This window comes from Neolamprologus brichardi, chromosome 18 (assembly GCF_056152115.1).
Source record: "Neolamprologus brichardi isolate AB-2024 chromosome 18, ASM5615211v1, whole genome shotgun sequence".
NCBI classification, from domain to species: Eukaryota; Metazoa; Chordata; class Actinopteri; order Cichliformes; family Cichlidae; genus Neolamprologus; species Neolamprologus brichardi.
Window position 1 is genome coordinate 2,112,950 of NC_142121.1, and position 19,551 is coordinate 2,132,500.

Consider the following 19,551-nt stretch of genomic DNA (forward strand, 5'->3'; position numbering starts at 1 on the left):
CTTCTGCTTCTTGTCCTCTAAGACAGTGTTTCCCAACCACTGTGCCGTGCCACAGAGTTGTGCCGTGAGAAATGATCAGGTATGCCGTGGAAGATTATCTGGTTTCACCTGATTAGTACTCTAAGCGACTGGTGTGAATAATGGACAGAACAATTACATTCTCTTCCAATAGAGGACAGTACTTCTTCCTCTAATTAAATGAATAGACTATGTGCACGTTAGCATATGCTACTCCTGTGGGGAGCTTTGTTTCCGGTGTCCTATTCGCGCCTGGTTTACGGTCCAAAACAAGTTAAGCAAATGAATGAATCAAGCGGCGATTTACATTTCTATAGATGTCTCGGGCATTTACCCAATATATCTGTAAATGATGTTCATCGACTTGTCGATATTCTTCCCCGGCGCCTCAGAGCAAAAGAGAAAAGGGATTCAAATGTTATATTTCTCAGTATCTGTAAACAGCGGTCCCTCGTTTATCGCGGGTGTTATGTTCTAAAAATAACCAGCGATAGGTGAAATCAAGTTGCCAATTTTATTTTTTGACGGTGTGAAACGTTTTGTGGACATCGTGGACATACAGCACTGCACTTCAGAGTCACACTGCTAGCAGCGAGGTGAAAGGTGAACCACGTTATAGCGAGGGACCACTGTAATTTTGAAGGTAAGTCACAACATACCCTTTGTAAATACTAATGTATAGAAACCCTTACCAGCAATCGTTCATTTTTTGTGTGGCTTTTTTTCATGGTTTGTTAACATGCTGTGTAGGTGTGTCCTTGACTAGCTGATCTCGACATAACGGGGAAACATCTGGTTTGACTATTCTTCACCTGTAGTTTGAATGCTGAACATTTGCCTGTTTAAATCATAAGACCAGTCATTATACAGAGATGTGCTTCTGAATGTGGACGATGTGTCTTCTGATTTTGTAATGCAGTTCTGCTTGTGTTGAGTGATGTAAACAACTGATCGATCTAAACTCTTTTAACGTCAAAATTGATCATTAGATTTTTTATGACACAACAGTGGTGAGTGTTCCCACCTTCTGCTCTTTGTAACTTAACGCCATCTTTCTGTTTTCGTGTTTTGGACATGATTTTGGAGAATATCTTCGCAGTAGCCATTGACCGCAAAGTAAAGCTACCAGAAATGTACAACCCCACATCCGGTCTCAAACCAGGAAGTTAGCATTTTCTCGTGCACAGAGTCTATTGCCAACTGCCAGTAAAACAGAAGAAGACAAAAAGGAAATTATATATGCTGTGTTCCCCTTTTTGACCAAGAGCCTCTCGAACGTCGTTGGTCTGGTGTTCCTGGATTTCCGCCAACCCCTTCATGGTTATTGCTGTGTTTATGGGATCCATCCTTTTGAGGTGACTAGCTGGAGCCCAAGATGCCATGACACTTGAACCCAGTTGGTGTTTCAGCAGTCACAGTGTCTGTCTCTGCTGCGAAGGATGCTCGTATATCTGTGACCTCGTCTGGTGTCTGTTCCTTTCTCTGTAAGAGACAGAAAACCAAAACACCTCTCTTCCTAGCTCTAACAATCTAATGTTGTTATCTACTGATCTTTTGGAGGTTCAGAATTGGTTTAGAATATACATAATGTCCCAAGGACTTATCCTAATTAAGTGTATGTGTGTGTAAGCGTGTTTGAATTTAGCCCGCTGCACTGGCATTTCCTACACTTTATCAGTCCGGACTATCGCCGAACGAAGCTTATGACCTTCAAAAGACCGAGTGCCAACTCATTATAAGCACATTTGCAAGGTGTGTATGAAAATGATTAAAACCACTCATTCTAATAAAAGACATCAAAAACAAATTAGCCATTTTTAATTCTAACACGTGTCCCCCCCTTTTCACAAAAATCATGTGTTTCCTTCCGCTTACCGTCCCACGGTTTCCTCTCCAGTGTGGTACTCAGCTTCTCGTGAACACAGGCATTTTATCTTCTAAACGCTATTCAGTTCATTTCAATGATTAATGCTTAAACATGGAAATAATGATTCATGCTTCTCACGGGTTCTCTAAAAAATCTGTAAACCTTTTGAGTCATTATTAGCTTAAGTTTTACCATACCTAAGTTATTAAAACACAAATGAAGTCATAAAAATGTTCATATAACCCTTGTTTGATGTTAAAACTCAACTTCCCCCCCTTTTTTGACACATTCCCATGTGTCAATTCAACGGAGCTAGAAAATTAAAAGAAAAGGTTAGTGACCTCATATCTTAGAAAGTATCAGACTTTCTCCTATCCAGTGTCGTTGCTCCGGTCTTGTTATCTTGTGCCAAGGAATGAACTCAATTTAATTGTCATGTTAGATCTGTTCAACTCCTGGCTCCACCCAGAGCCTGCGTCTTCACAATTGTCTACAAACAAAACCTGTATTAATATGAACTTCACTTCAATATGAACTTGTTGGCTACTTTTGACACAGCAAAGGAACATTCTCTCCTTCTCGAGGACAGGCACTGACTCCAACTCATCTCCTCGAGTCAACTGTCCCTTATCCCTTATTAACTTGAGCACAACTCTTTAATGAGGAACAAACTGCAATATGTATAAAGATGATCATGGTTACACCTGCAATGAAAGATCCTATGATTATTCTGACACCTGTAAATAGAAGATTAACATGAGGTTATAACAATCACTGTAATACAAATGTTAATGTAATGTCAATAGCTTCAATAAATGTTCAATGCAATGCTTGTTATATGATTCTGATGTAACAATAATGCTGATGCTTAAATAACAGTAAAACACCTGCTTTTTATCCCGTTTATAAACTTCACACATAAACATTTATAAATGCCTCTTTTCAATTTTATTTCCCCCTGTTTTTCCCTTACTGACCACAGCAGGGGCATCTATGTTTTAATTCAGCCATGAATCCAGCTCACCTGATTCATCACTGAGCCCCCCACCGTCACTGGCATTTGACAGGGTGGCGCTGCATATTCTTTCTTTAATGTCACTATTTTCAATCTGCTAATTAGAGTGTTTAAACATGAAGTAGACTACGTCCACAACAAGTCAATACAGCTGTAAATGTGGCCAATTATCAGTCTATTACCAATCAATAACAAAAGATAGCTTTTATTTTCTGCATGCTTTTAGTCAACCACTCACCCAGAGGATCTCCAACCCCAGAAAATTCCTTCTCCTCATTTAATGAGTCTGTCCTCCTTCCATGCCCTGGTAACTGGTCCATCCAGAGCCATATCATCTTGTAATATACATACAACAAGCCAAACCACACCTTGGTCACACCAACCCTTTTCCACCCTGAAGATGTCCAACGCCATCTTAGTCTGGACTGTCAAAGGTGACTTTAACGCTGACTGTTCCGACAATCCATTTTATAACATTTCCTGGTCAGATTAGCCAATCCCTGCACACTGGAATAAACATAATCAACATGATCAACATTTTTTCCTGCGTGTTATTTCACCATCTTATTGATTCCAACACTCCATCCTTATGTGGTTTGCTGCATTATGTTTATCTAGAACTCCACTCTGTCTCTAAATGTTTGAAGAATTTTTCATGTTTGGGGTCAAATTTTAAGAATTTGACCATACGTGAAATTAGTGATGTTATCACCCCCATCGGGGCTTACCTTTCCCACTTCTGATGATATTCCTCCCTATTCTTTGCAAGTACCCCCTTTTGATGGCGAGAAACTGTTGGTGTGGTCAAGTGGGTGCTGTAAGAACAAAAGCTCAGGACAGAACAGTTATCAGTCATGTACTTCATACAAAATTAGCATATATTGAATTTCATATTGATCCTCTGAGTGTAATGGTACATTTTAATTTGAATTTATCAAAGCTAAACACAATAATTTTTCTTTATTTTGCTCTTGTTCTTGTGCAGCACCACATCTCAGCACATGCCCCTGTTGGTTCTATCCTACTTTTCTAAATTATTGACTATTTCAGTGGAGAACCTAAATGACTTGGACCAGGGTTTGTCATTACATATCTCTATTTTGAATGTGACAAGTCTATCATTCCCCTGTTATTCATAGACATCAATAGAGTTTTTTTTTTTTTGCTTTTTTCTCTATCAAAATTAATTGGCTTTTTTACAGTGGCCTGCTATGGTTAATAATAACCTGTTCAGTCATGAGTGAAATCAAAGCTTTTCTTCACTTTAGCATTTAACATTCCCAACAATATAATGTGATATATTAATCGAAACACAGCTAGTAAAACACAATTTTCTTAATGCAAACATCAGTAACTCAAAATTAGCAACCAAAGGGTTAAGTCTGCAGTTCACACTCATGTAAAGCTACATTCTCCCCCTCTGCTCTCTCTTATCCTCCTGCTCCTGCAAAAACAAAACAAAGCAAGACAAAACATCCACCCTTCTTTTACAGGCTGGGTGAATTGTTTGTGGACATTTACTAATCCTAAAGTCGGTACCGTTTTTGTCTCAGTATCAAGTCAGTTAAAACTTTTAGTCGTCAGTCCATCACAGTCCAGTCACATGCATACATTCACACACATTCATACCAGATATTGCTGATAATGGAGTCTCACGCGCAACCTATTCAAGGCTCCATCACCAGCAAGATGACGTCATCATTTTAAAGGGAAAACAGTTCCTTGTTTTTTTTTTGACTGGATTGACTCGCTGCAATCCTTTTAGCCTCAGGACTTCTCATGTGATCAATGTCCCATATAAGTGAATTTCTCCCAAGCCCATTATAATCATGGAGAAAAACACTTTGCGACTGTTTCTAGTAATCATGTTTTATAGCACTTTAAAGTTCAATCTCTCAGGCCTGGATTAAAGAGCTGATTTATTAAATCAGGAACTCACAAAATACCAAAATATCACCACCGGTGGATCACTCCTCTAAGATGTTCTTATTTCAGTGCACTGTAACAAAAGCAAAAACAAACGTAACCAATAAAATACTCATATAATAACAAATACTGGGGCCCGTTGCAAACATGTCCAAGCATAAAATCATCTTTCTCTCTCTTAGAGAAAGAAAACAATCCAAACCTCACTGATAAAATCAACCTAGTGTTAAGCAAAACCCAAAATCAACCAAAACTTCACCAGAAAGTTTTTCTCTGTCCAGGGACCATATTGTGTAGGAATACAGGTACCGTAACTCCTTTTTGCACTGACAAAAAACATGTTGGACTTATTTCAGTCAATAGTGGACACTGGTTGCACACAAATGTTTTGCTTTGGCAGAAACTTAAACAACTGAGTTAAATCAACACAACCTTTTCATATTCAGTAAACCTGTGCATCTTGTGTTCATTTTGTGTTCATAAAACACAATTGAAACATGTTCTGATGGAGTAAGTTGAGCTCCTGGAATATTTTAATCCTTCACAATTCTGTCATTTTATTTCAACACTATTCAATAACTTTTATCCAAATTCTACTTGGTCCCTTAAATACTACATGTTGTCTTCATATTGCATACGGTTCAACAAAGTCTAGATTCTGGTTACCGTAAAAATTGAATGGGTCTACACCAACTACCATCCTCCTATCTTTATCCTGGTTGCAGGAGGGCTGGGAAATAACCCTGAAGTGATAGGTTATGAGGCAGGGTGCACCCCGGACAGGTCACCAGTCTATCACCTAGAAACAAACAACCATTTACACTTACATTCACGGATAATTTAGAATCATCAATTAACCTAGCTCTAACAGCTGCATGACTTTTCACTGTGGCAGGAAACCAGAATACCCAGAGAGAAACCACTGCAAACTAACCAGACTGTGGACTTGCACCCAGGACCTTCTTACTGTGTAGCAACAGCACTCACCAGCATGCCAACAATGTAGGAAATACAGGGAAGCTATGATTTCCTGTATTTGAGGCAGAATTCTTTTGTGCTTGCCCTTGACAGGTTAATCCACAATAAATAGCAATAGCATGCATGTGGTGTGTGTGTCGTTGTCTGCCTCTTATAACTCCAGTGATTTTCCTGCAGTTTGAAATCTTATGCGGTCTTGTGAATTGTGAGTTCAGCAACTAACCACTCTTACTAGATTGTATCGTGTCATCTCAATGAGAACAAATTGAGTTGTTGAATTTTGTACAGATCTTTAAAGCCTGAGGTAATTGTGTTAAATACACGTGAGATGCTTACGTAAATCCAAGGGCTGGCCCCCTTTTCTTTTTCTTTTTTTTTTTCTCAGTATGTTCCTCCTTCAATTAAATCTCAATCACAAAAATGTGGCGCTCCAAAATAAGGTTCACACCGTTAATTCATCATTTTTCACTCTGTACCACTGCTCCTTATCAGGCTGTGTGAAGCACAGTAAACAATTCAGTCGAGGCCTTGATCCATAGACAGACATCACTCACAGACATTGTTTTCATAACCAAACTGCTTTAGACCCTGTCCCCTAAATCTACACAAATGCCCTCTGGGTGACATGAAATGCATTTAACCAATAAACAATCAATGGCTTCTTGTTGTTGTAACAAATTCTGTATTTGGACGTTTGTGTGCAGCATTTTGCGTATCAGCATAGCATTTGTTAGTAAAGCATTCTTCATTGCATCAGCGTGTGTATGTATGTGTGTGTGTGGATCACTTCTCAGTGAATTGAATCAGCATTTCGATTTGTGTGCGCGTGTGTGTATCATTTCTCAGTCAATCAACGAGTGGATATGTGTTCATATGTGTGTTTCTCTTGATTCTGAGTCAGTGTATGTAGATGTGTGTGTTTGTGTGTGTGTTCATCACTTTCCTGTTCTGATGTTCTGGGTAAACCACGGCCTGAAGCGCTCTCTGGGGTCCTGCCCTCCTCCTCTTCAGTCCGTTTGCGTCCATTGGTGCTGCTGCCCAAAGTTCTGTCCATACTGGTTCTGGCCCCAATTGAGGCAGTCTTTTTCTCCAGTGTCCTGCATCTTCTCCTTGTCCAGCTCCTCCTTAACTTGACCCTTTTGCTTCTGTAGTTCCTTCAGGGTTTGCTCCTGCTGTTGGAGCTTCTCGTCAGGTTTGGCAACCTCCTGCTCCAGCAAGCTCCGGCCTGATTTCAAGTCCTGTATCTGGGACTCTAAGCCTGACTGATGGGTTTGATTAACAGCCAGCTCCTCCTGAGCCATGCTCAGTTTCTGCTCTGATGCCTTGAGCTCTTACTGGGGGCAGAAACCTCAGAGTCTTTTCCGTACACGTCAGATTGAAGTTTATTGATGTTTTCCTTGCTTTGCTCCACGGCCTTCTGTAACTCTGCTGTTCGGCTCTTCTCAGAGGTCAGTTCCTGGCCGAGCCCCGACACCTGTGCCTTCAGCTTATGTTCTTCTGCTGCTTTTGTCCAATCTGAGGTGCCTCCTGACCTCAGTTACTCCTCGTGTCTCTGGCACGCCCTTTTTGCTGCCCGATCATCCGTGTTGGTCCGTCACTGTCCTGCACAGTTTTAATGCAGAGTTGTTAAGGTCAGCATTCTTTTGCTCGGCCTCACTTTTCATCCGGGCTTAATAGGCGTCTTGTCACAGCTCTGTCAGCTGAAGCTGTCTGGAAATCTCCCCCGTGTAGTGAAACGGGCCTTGGATTTAACGCTCTCCGTCTCCGCTGCATGAGATCGTTTTCCTGCAGCACTGTTGACATTCTCAGGCTGTTGTTGTGTGTCCAGCTGCTGTAGCATTTGGTCAGGGTCACATCAAAGATGGTAGAGGGGAGAGCAGGAGTCCAGGTCAGCCTCGGCTTTCCGGGCCGACAAAGCAGCCTTTAATTAAACATAAAGAGAAAAAACAAAAACAAAACAAAAACAGACGAACAGGAAAATGATGTTGTTTTGGCTGTGTTATTCAGAGAGGGGCCAGGCCCTGTGTCAGCCTTCTCCCCCCCTTTTTTTTGTTTTTTCTCACTATATAATCAAGTCATAACCCACCAAGTTGACAGGACAACACAGGTACATGTTAAAATTCTTAAGATCATGTTTAAAAGTCCAAAAAAGGAATTTTCTTTCATTCAGTAATCACTTGTATTAATCAATCAGAAGAAAACATGTCACAATTTGACTCATTTAACCACTAAATTTGTTGTTTCATCACTGGTTTGTCATACCAGTGTCTTTCTTTTTGAAGTTAAGTTGTTGTCCTGCAACCCAGAGAGTTTATTTGTTAGTAGTGGATAAACTTGATCATTTAACAACAGGTGTATGTTAAGTTTCGCTTCTTTAACCTTGCTGGAAAATCTTCACGTGTTCATGAATGTAAGCTGTTTCTTCATTGCGTGTGTGTGCGTTTGTGGGTGGGTTATTTTAACTTTTTTCTCAAACAAGAAATTTCTCTAGTTGTGTGTGTTTTTAATTTTGTTTCCCAAATTTTAATTTCCCACCTTAAATAACAACATTCCATGTCTCCAGCCAGGAATTAGACCTTGCTTGTGAGATTCAGGGACACATGGTGCCAAAAACAATTCAGCGAAAAACTTGCCTGAAAATTTCCAGTGATGGTAACCGATAACTGGAGGAGAAGATGTCCTTTAAGCCTCTTTTCAGGGTGAGGACAAAGTGAGAGGTCAAGCTGTAAAATTTTGAGCCAGAGCTTGGCCTGTCTGTCGTCCCAATTTTGTTAATCTATCCTTTTGCCGCTGTACTCAGGTTTCCAGGTTGAGAGAAATCCACCTGTATTAAGAGACTAAAACATTCATTTACTATTTTTCTCAAAACATCCATTTGATTCATCTGCCTAGATTTTACTCTCTCTCTTGGTGCATAGTTCACACAGTCAGGCAGTTGCCTTTTATGGGCATGCAGATTTCCGGTCACAGAGACACTCACCCCCAGCAGCTGCAAAGCCGTCTCTCCTATATCAAAACCCAGCCAAACATCAAACATTCACCGTAGTCATTCAAAACTTTATTTGTAATATTATAATCAGCAAAATCAGCGTTTTAATTACAGGCATGTATCATTGTTTGCAAATCATACTTATAAAACTCAATAACACGCTAAACAGGAAGTCCTCTGTGGGCTTCACAGCAGCCACCTCATTTGCATGTTCACACACCGTCTAAAAATAGCTCGCAGCGCTGCAGCGCGCTGTCGTCACACACAGCCTCGTTTCACACTCAACTCTCTTTCTTATATTTACAAAGACGTCTTATATTTACAATCACTCTCAGGCCTGAAAGTTTTAGCGCCTAACAATTTTGACAAATTTAAGTTAACGGGTCCAACCGAAGAAAGTCCAACTTTTTTGTAATCAATTAACCAGTATCAGACTCTAACTGTATCTGGCCTCATCTCTAAAATCCCTAACTCAATTTAAAGTGTCCAAAAAAGCGCAGACACCGTTCCAAACGGTAAAGTGGTGCAACCACTAGTTATTCTGGAGTGCCCCAAGTTCCACAGTGACCAACTGACTATCCCTCAAAGAGGACAAGGCCTAGGCGTCCCCGGCCTTGGCAAGCGTTACCTCTGAGCACTGCGCTTCCTAGCGATATATGATCGCCGTCCTATAATAATTTATAACACTTTGAAACAACAGTCAACACTCCAAAACAAGAGTATGACCGAAGCAGATGCAACGTTATGGACAATGGAGACTCTAACTCACAACATGACCAACACAGGTGCAATCTTTAGACCAATGGAGACTCTAACTCACAAAATGACCAATTACCTATCAAACTACCTGGGACTCTAACCCAATTTCACTGTTTTCCTTTACCTTGGGACTCTAACCCAGTTTTATTTTCCTTTATCTTGGGACTCTAACCCAGTATTGTAACTTATAAACTTCAACTTTCAAATCTCATGAGATTTTTTCATCAAAATAAAAACAGACACTCACCGGCAACTTTTACTGAATAGACATTTAATTTTATCGTCCAATTCAGCACACTTCGGATAAAATCAACAGGCCTGTGCCTACCTCTTTTATAAAGGCGCCTGTCCACTCAGTTCGATTGCCGGATAATGTCTGCCCGTCTGACCACCTCGGACCGTCCAAGCCTCCAAAACTTCCACCCCAATACCACAGGACGAGCCCCCAAAACTGTTACGGATTCAAATATTGGGGATGGATACAAGAGGAAAACCAAAATAACAACACTGGTCCGGCCGGGTTGAGTCAAACGATGATTTAATGAACACACGCGTGGGAGATGGACACCATACAGCAGACAGCATCAGATCTCAAAATGGTGGAGCCTTGTTCAAACTCTTATAGCATCTAGTGGCCCCCACCTAATCATAAAAGCCTAAACATTCACATTCTTTCTCTCACACAGCGCCTAAGCTACGACCTTGGCTCCCTGTTTATCTGCTCCTGCTGAGATGGGGCAGTATGCTCTTTTCTCTTCCAATCAGACAAATAAGGCGATGACTTTCTGCAAACAGTATTTCTTATAACTCAGCCGTATAATGCATCATAAAACAATATCATTCATTCACAATAAATCAGCAGTCTAATGTAATGCAGATCGGTTTAACAAATGTAATAGTTATCACCTTCTTCTAATTCAGGAGCATAATGCAAACTAAAATGTAAATATAATAATAGCCACTGCAGCCAAGAAGAGTGTCTGACGAGCCCAGTTGTAAGTAAGCTATTAAGACTCGACTGTACACCGTGTTCGTGTTTTCCTCTGAAACAATAAGTTCTGTTGGAGCAGCCTTTCAACGCCTCTCTCTGTCTCTCGCTAGCAAAGTTGACCCAGACAACAAAGTAAAGCTAGTTTTCAGCTACGAGCCCGACACGAAACCGACGTATTAGCCAGAGGTCCCTTTACTACGGTTCGGAGCCGCGGACCTGTTTTATATACGCGCGGAATAGTTTTCTGTACGAGATCGCTGCAAAAAGTGCAGCCTTACCTAATGTCCACCTACTGTTACTCATTTATATTAAGATTTAAACATCTAGTTGGTGTTGGTATGGAGAGTAACCTTCAGTAATAGTAATAAATCACACAGCAATAGTACATTCATGTAGTTGTAAAAAGCATGATAATATAATAGGTAATCCAAAGTATTCAGAATACATTACACTCATTGAGTAACGTAACGGAATATGTTAAAAAATACATTTTTGGGGCATGTAATCTGTAATCTGTAGTGGAATTAGTGATGTGTCGGTCGCGAACGAAACGGCTCTAAGGCTACGTTCACACTGCAGGCGAAAGCGCATCAAATCCGACTTTTCTGACCCTATGCGACCCATATCCGATCACGCTATGACAGTGTGAACGGCACAAATCCGATATTTTCTAATCCGATCTGGGTCACTTTCGTATGTGGTACTGAATCCGATACATATCCGATGTTTTAGAAAGCGACTGCTGTTTGATGGTCATGTCGCATTAAATCCGTCTTTTACGTCACTGACACAAGACAGACGCTAATTATCAGCGCCGGAGAAGACATCGCGAACGCTTCCTGGCCATCCAGTGTAGATGTCATTGAAACTGTTGGGAAGACAACGTTGGAGAAACGTGAACATTTTATTTGTACTATATAATCTGCAGAAATCTGCAACTATCCTTTGAAGCACCGCTCCTCTAAAACAGCAATAAGGATCATTATTAGGTTATTTACATTATTATGTAAATAACAAAATAACTTAAAGCAAAAATTGGGAAATGTAAAGTCCGAAGTCTTTATATTAAGGGCCATCAGTCAAACAATACTGTTGGTCTGGGTCTAGTTACCACCGCATATATATTTATATATAAACATATATAAATAAAACCACATTTTATTTTTACATTAGTAATTCCGTTTGTGCATAATTTTATATTGTTGTTAATAATAAATTAATTAAAGCAAATCCCATCACTAAGTGATACATTTTAAAAGTAACCTTCCCAACACTGCAAATGGCAATGAAGCATCCTTCCCCTGAATTCGGACGCAGCCAGAGTCATGCTGCAAGTGAGACGTCAATCTGACCCGGATCCTGGAGAAATTCTGACCCAGATGAAGGCCCTAGCATGAGTGGTAGTCAGAAGAAAGAAAAAAAAAGGTATAATGGGGACAAATCGATCCAATTCTGCTATACCTGGTAAGCAGGGAAAAATGATCAAAATGCTTTTTGTGATATTTTTTTGGTTGGTGGTGTGCTGTGTGATTTTTTTATAAAGTAAAATATGTGCCATGGTTCCAAAAGGTTGGGAAATACTGGTCTAATGTATATACAGTGGCTTGCAAAAGTATTCGGCCCGCTTGAACTTTCCCACATTTTGTCACATTACAGCCACAAACATGAATCGATTTTAATGGAATTCCACGTGAAAGACCAACACGAAGTGGTGAACACGTGAGAAGTGGAACGAAAATCATACATGATTCCAAACATTTTTTACAAATAAATAACTGCAAAGTGGGGTGTGTTAATCATGTTAATCATTTTTGATTGGTCGGCATGGTGCATTTTTCCATCAAGATGAAAGGGTAGGGTTTTTCTTTCTTTTGGTCATAAGCAGAGAGGAAACTATTGAGGAAAAACATGCATATATATTGTTTATCATGACTCTGGTTTTACGTGGCCTATCAACACAATTTAAAAACTGGTATATATCACCTTGTTGCTTTGTCTTAAAGTGGTCATGTGATTGGCTTACCACGACTACTTCATTCTTCCTCAGTCAAACAGCAGCACTCATGCGATTGTTTTGCCCCCTGAGCTCCAGGTGTTGTGCCAAAAAGTGATCGTTGGGCAGAAAGTGATTACCGCCCGTGAGAGTGCGCAGCTGCTTAAAGCTGTAGCGTCCAGATTACTTACAGCTACTTCCGCGCAACTGATACAAGATGCGGTAAGCTGAACACAGCTTCAACCGTCTGTTTGCTGAAAAATAGTAACGCGACCGCATTTCTTCTTAGTAACGGTAACGGCGTTGTAACGATAGAAATAGAAATTAGTTAGATTACTCGTTACTGAAAAACGCCGTTATTCCCATCACTGTTAATCTGCAGCTGTTTATGATGATGTAATAAAATGTTAAATATAAGTTTGTGTTACTAAATCAGTAATAAATCAGAAGTCCAATGTTACTACACTACCAGTATATTTAACAATGATGTGTGCAGTTTATGAGCTCTTTTTTATTTCCTTGAGAAACAAAAATACTTCTTCCAAGAGAATAACTGTTCACAGCATTAAATCAGCCGATAATCAGAATTTTTAAATGCAGCATCTGATGACATCAGGCCGGCACTGTCATCGTCCCATCATGCTGTGAGGTTGTGGTTTCAGTGCAATCCACAAACTGCAGCCAGTTTCATCTTTCATGCCATCACTGACTACATTCCTGTGACCACAGATACAGTTGACCAGCATGCACTGCACAGTGATCACAGCTGTAGAACCTGCAGCTCTAAAAGTGAAACCTTTGCAGGACTCGGTAAAACTTTATCCTCCAGGTTCTCAGACAGATCAACTGATCTTGTGTGGATGATAAACTCTGCACCTATTTCTGTGATCCTCAGGGATTTTTCTGCCATGTCACAGTATTTGAAAAAAGTTCACACCACAATATTTTTTATCAGTTCTTGAACATAAAAATAGAATAAAAAAATAATAATAAATAAAAAATAGAATTTTACTATTAACACTGAACCCCCCCCACCCCCACCCCCCCAAAAAAAAAAAATTATAATCAATTAAATTAGTTCCAGATATCAGATGCACCTTCCTGCCCACAGTCAGAGAAACGTTGGATCATGCTGCAGCTGTGACGACTGAAACCTCAGAAGGAAAAACTCAACTATGGAAAGCAAATAAAACAGCTCTGACTTTTTATTGTTTGAAATCAGCTTAATGTTTTTCACATAGAACAGAAAATATATTAATGCAACTGACAGAAACTTGTAGGTAAGAGAATAAAATTAAAACAATAATAAAGAAATGCTCACAAAAACAGATTTTATTACACTTACGCAGCAGGTCTTTGCTTACTAGGGGTGGGTTTTGATTATCGATTTATCGATTAAAATCGATTCTAGCTTGGATAACGTAAAATCGATTCATCAAAATCCTGAATCGATTTTTTAATATAAATATATTTTTCCCAAAACGCCAGAATCTCAAGTTAAACCTCACAAAATTTCAACAACCACCAAACAGCTGAAACAGTAAATGAGAGCAGGTACACTGATTCTGCACAAAGACGTAAACACAAAGCGCGGAGCCTCTGACGCATCAGAATCAGTGAGATGTGACTTTCTCCCCCGACGGCACGGACACGGTCGGGGTTCAGTGTTCATACAGAGCTGAAACTATCTGACATAATGTGACATAAAACAGGGCAATCGTGGCTCAAGAGTTGGGAGTTCGCCTTGTAATCGGAAGGTTGCCGGTTCGAGCCCCGGCTTGGACAGTCTCGGTCGTTGTGTCCTTGGTCAAGACACTTCATCCGTTGCCTACTGGTGGTGGTCAGAGGGCCCGGTGGCGCCAGTGTCCGGCAGCCTTGCCTTTGTCGGTGCGCCCCAGGGTGGCTGTGGCTACAATGTAGCTGCCATCACCAGTGTGTGAAATGAAAAAGGAAACTACTAAAAAAGCCCCTTCCTCTTAATTTCAATTTTTATTTATATAGCGCCAAATCACAACAAAAGTCGCCTCAAGGCGCTTCATAGATACAGAGAAAAACCCAACAATCATATGACCCCCTATGAGCAAGCACTTTGGTGACAGTGGGAAGGAAAAACTCCCTTTTAACAGGAAGAAACCTCCGGCAGAACCAGGCTCAGGGAGGGGCGGCCATCTGCTGCGACCGGTTGGGGTGAGAGAAGGAAGACAGGATAAAAGACATGCTGTGGAAGGGAGACAGAGGTTAATAACAGATATGATTCAATACAGAGAGGTCTGTTAATACATAGTGAGTGATAAAGGTGACTGGAAAGGAAAAACTCAATGCATCATGGGAATCCCCCGGCAGCCTACATCTATTGCAGCATAACTAAGGGAGGATTCAGGGTCACCTGGTCCAGCCCTAACTATATGCTTTAGCAAAAAGGAAAGTTTTAAGCCTAATCTTGAAAGTAGAGATAGTGTCTGTCTCCCGAATCCAAACTGGAAGCTGGTTCCACAGAAGAGGGGCCTGAAAACTGAAGGCTCTCCCTCTTATTCTACTTTTAAATACTCTAGGAACAACAAGTAGGCCTGCAGAGCGAGAGCGAAGTGCTCTAATAGGGTGATATGGTACTACAAGGTCATTAAGATAAGATGGGGCCTGATTATTTAAGACCTTGTATGTGAGGAGCAGGATTTTGAATTCAATTCTGGATTTAACAGGAAGCCAATGAAGGGAAGCCAAAACAGGAGAAATATGCTCTCTCTTTCTAGTCCCTGTCAGTACTCTTGCTGCAGCATTTTGGATTAGCTGAAGGCTTTTCAGTGAGTTTTTTGGACATCCTGATAATAATGAATTGCAGTAGTCCAGCCTGGAGGTAATAAATGCATGAACTAGTTTTTCAGCGTCACTCTGAGACAGGATATTTCTAATTTTAGAGATGTTGCACAAATGGAAGAACGCAGTCTTACATATTTGTTTAATATGTGCGTTGAAGGACATATCCTGGTCAAAAATGACTCCAAGGTTCCTCGCAGTGTTACTGGAGGCCAAGGTAATGCCATTCAGAGCAAGAATCTGGTTAGATACCATATTTCTAAGCTTTTCAGCGCCGAGTACAATGACCTCAGTTTTATCTGAATTAAGAAGCAGAAAGTTAGTGGCCATCCAGGTCTTTATGTCTTTAAGACATTCCTGCAGTTTAACTAATTGGTGTGTGTTATCTGGCTTCATGGACAGATAGAGCTGGGTGTCATCTGCATAGCAGTGAAAATGTATGCTATGTCTTCTAATGATGCTGCCTAGGGGAAGCATGTATAATGTAAACAGAACTGGTCCTAGCACTGAACCCTGTGGAACTCCATAATTAACCTCAGTGTGTGAAGAAGACTCTCCATTTACATGCACAAACTGGAGTCTATTAGATAGATATGATACAAACCACTGCAGTGCAGTACCTGTAATACCTACAACGTGTTCTAATCGCTCTAATAGGATATTATGGTCAACAGTATCGAATGCTGCACTAAGGTCAAGAAGGACAAGCACAGAGATGAGTCCACTGTCAGAGGCCATAAGAAGATCATTTGTAACCTTCACTAAAGCTGTTTCTGTGCTGTGATGAACTCTGAAACCTGACTGAAACTCTTCAAATAAACCATTCCTCTGCAGATGATCTGTTAGCTGTTTGACAACTACTCTTTCAAGGATTTTTGATATGAAAGGAAGGTTGGAGATTGGCCTATAATTAGTTAAGACTGCTGGGTCTAGAGATGGCTTTTTGAGTAAAGGTTTAACTGCAGCCACCTTGAAGGCCTGTGGTACATAGCCGATTATTAGAGATAGGTTGATCATATTTAAGATCGAAGAATTAATCAATGGCAGGACTTCTTTGAGCAGTTTTGTAGGAATGGGGTCTAAAAGACATGTTGATGGTTTGGAGGAAGTAATTATTGAAGTTAACTCAGAAAGATCAATTGGAGAAAAAGAGTCTAACTTAACATCAATGGTACTAAGAGTAGCTGTAGATAATATTACATCTGTGGGATGATTATTGGTAATTTTTTCTCTAATGATAAAAATTTTATTTGTGAAGAAGTTCATGAAGTCATTACTAGTTAACGTTAAAGGGATGGTTGGCTCAAGAGAGCTCTGACTTTTTGTCAGCCTGGCTACAGTGCTGAAGAGAAACCTGGGGTTGTTCTTATTTTCTTCAATCAGTGATGAGTAGTAAGCTGTTCTGGCTTTGCGGAGGGCTTTCTTATAAAGCAACAAACTATTTCTCCAGGCTAAATGATGATCCTCTAAATTTGTGACATGCCATTTCCTCTCCAGATTACGAGTCATCTGCTTTAGGGTACGTGTTTTAGAATTATACCACGGAGTCAGGTACTTCTGATTAGAGACCTTAGTTTTCACTGGAGCTACAGTATCCAGAGTCGTACGTAGTGAGGAGGTGAAATTATTAACAAGATAATCGACCTCTGTTGGGGTAGCGTTCAGATAGCTGCTCTGCTCTGTGTTGGTACAGGGCATTGACGATGATAACAGTGGCTGGATTATATTCTTAAACTTAGTTACAGCGCTTTCAGAAAGACATCTACTTTGATAAAGTCCACTCTCCACTGCTGCGTAATCAATTATTGTAAATGTTATCAGGAAATGATCAGACAGGAGAGGGTTTTCAGGAAACACTGTTAAATGTTCAGTTTCTATGCCATATGTTTAAACAAGATCTAGAGTGTGATTAAAGTGGTGGGTGGGTTCTTTTACATTTTGAGAGAAACCAATTGAGTCTAATAACAGATTAAATGCCATGTTGAGGCTGTCATTTTTAGCATCTACGTGGATGTTAAAATCACCCACAATAATTATTTTATCTGAGCTCAGAACTAAATTAGATATAAAGTCTGAGAAATCAGACAGAAACTCTGTGTAAGGCCCAGGTGGACGATAGATGATAACAAGTAAGACTGGTTTCTGAGTTTCACAGCTGGGGTGGACAATGTTAAGCATCAGGCTTTCAAATGAATTAAAAGTCTGTCTGGGTCTTTGGTTGATTAATAGGCTGGTGTGAAAAATTGCTGCCACACCGCCCCCTCGACCTGTGCTTCGAGATTTCTGGTAGTTAGAATGACTCGGGGGTGTTGATTCATTTAAACTAACATAATCATCCTGCTGCAACCAGGTTTCTGTAAGGCAGAGTAAATCAATTTGTTGATCAATTATTAAGTCATGTATTAACAGAGACTTGGAGGAGAGAGACCTAATATTTAATAATCCACATTTCACTGTTTTACTCTTTGGTTCAGATGTGGATACTGTATTGTTCTTTCTTTGTAAATGTTTAAGTTGTTTGTTGCTGGTTTTTAGTTTGTTTTTTTGTCTTTTTGGAAGCTGACACAGTCTCTATGGAGATGGGTTTTTGGGGGGGTAGCAGGAGGGGAGACGCTGCAGAGAGGCGTGTAAGACTGCAACTCTGCTTCCTGGTCCCAACTCTGGATAGTCATATTTTGAGGGGTTTAATAAATTTGTCCATATTTCTAGAAATGAGAGCTGCTCCATCCAAAGTGGGATGGATGCCATTTCTCCTAACAAGACCAGGTTTCCTCCAGAAGGTTTGCCAATTATCTATGAAGCCCACATCATTACTGGGACACCACTCAGACAGCCAGCAATTTAAGGAGAACATGCGGCTAAACATGTCACTCCTGGTCTGATTGGGGAGGGGACCAGAGAAAACTACTGAGTCCGACATTGTACTCTGAGAGAATCTAATTCTCTCAGGGCTTCAACTCGTTCCTCCCAGCCTTGTTTGGTCTCTGATTCTTCTCCATTAATAAGCAGGTCGATGTATTCTTTAGTGGAGAGAGGTTTTGCCTTCACTGATATCTCTCTCAGTCTGTCCAGACACTCAGCAGATTTCTTCAGTAGTGTCTTCACCTCATTTTTCAGATCACGCTTTTCATCCCACAGGTTTGATGTCAGTCCTTCAAAAACTGTCTGATCTTCGTTGGTTTTTGGATATTTTTCTTTCAGCTCTTTCACTGTTTGTTTCTCTCTGACTCTCTGATATTCCCAACTGTACTTCTGTAAAAAATGTACATTAATGTGACATTTGCCTGGACACTTGGTGCAGAATCCATGTGATGCAGCTTCTTCACAGCCTTCTTTCTCTGAATCCGTGGATGTGGAGGAGGGATAGTAACAGGTGGCATGACACTGCTGACAGTTGATGATGAAGTTTCCTGTACCAGAAATACGAGCTTTATAAGGCTTCATGACAGCGACTGTAAACTCAGGGTTATTATTTCTGTTGATTTCTTCCCTGTGTTCACCAAGTTTTTGTCTTGTGTTTTTTAACTCTTCAAACCTGGCTAATCCAAGTTTAATCTGCTCCTGCAAATCTTCCACTGAATCCTCGAGCTGCTTTCTTTCTCTGAGGACCTCCTGTGTCAGTGTCAAGCTTTTAATTTGAATCACATTCAGAGCAGCAAAAAATATCTCCATACTTTTCGTCCCCATGTTCCAAAACATCTCATTAAAGCTAATATCAGCATTATATTCATCATGATTATATTGTTCTTCATCGTCATTGTAATTGTCATCAACAGCATCATCTGTGCATTTTTTGACACATGTGTTTTCTGCAAACAAGGCTGAATCATTGAATTTGAAGTGAACAGGCAGCCCGTCTTTTGTTTTAGGACATGGGACACCTGAAGCTTTTACTGCGGCTAGAACTGGAGGACGTTGGCTGTTTGTGAATGTCACCAGAACTCTGATGTTTTCTGCCACATCTTTGCCAAAGATTGAGAGCACTGAATCAAACACGTATTTTTGTGTTGGTGTAAGTCGTGCTAAAGCAGCCTGAGCTACAAAACACACAGCATCAATGTCAGTGACACCGTGCTGAGCAGAGAAGAGATTACGTAGCTGCTCTGTGATCGCTCTGTCTCTTTCTATGCCTCTTGTATCTCCAAAGCCTGGAGTGTCAATAATGGTCAGAGAGAACGGGATTTCAAATCCATCCTGGTGG

At 40.5% G+C, this 19,551-nt stretch overlaps 1 protein-coding gene across 1 annotated transcript in view; it reads right to left on the reverse strand.

The window, feature by feature from the left end:
* Positions 1-18,245: 18,245 nt before the first annotated feature.
* LOC148097260 (uncharacterized) overlaps positions 18,246-19,551 on the reverse strand; it is a 10,045-nt gene continuing 8,739 nt past the window's right edge. Inside the window, exon 3 of the mRNA XM_087832387.1 lies at positions 18,246-19,551. This exon is cut by the window's right edge and continues 317 nt beyond it. Coding sequence (XP_087688513.1) covers positions 18,255-19,551 — 1,297 coding nt within the window. The 3' untranslated portion in view covers positions 18,246-18,254.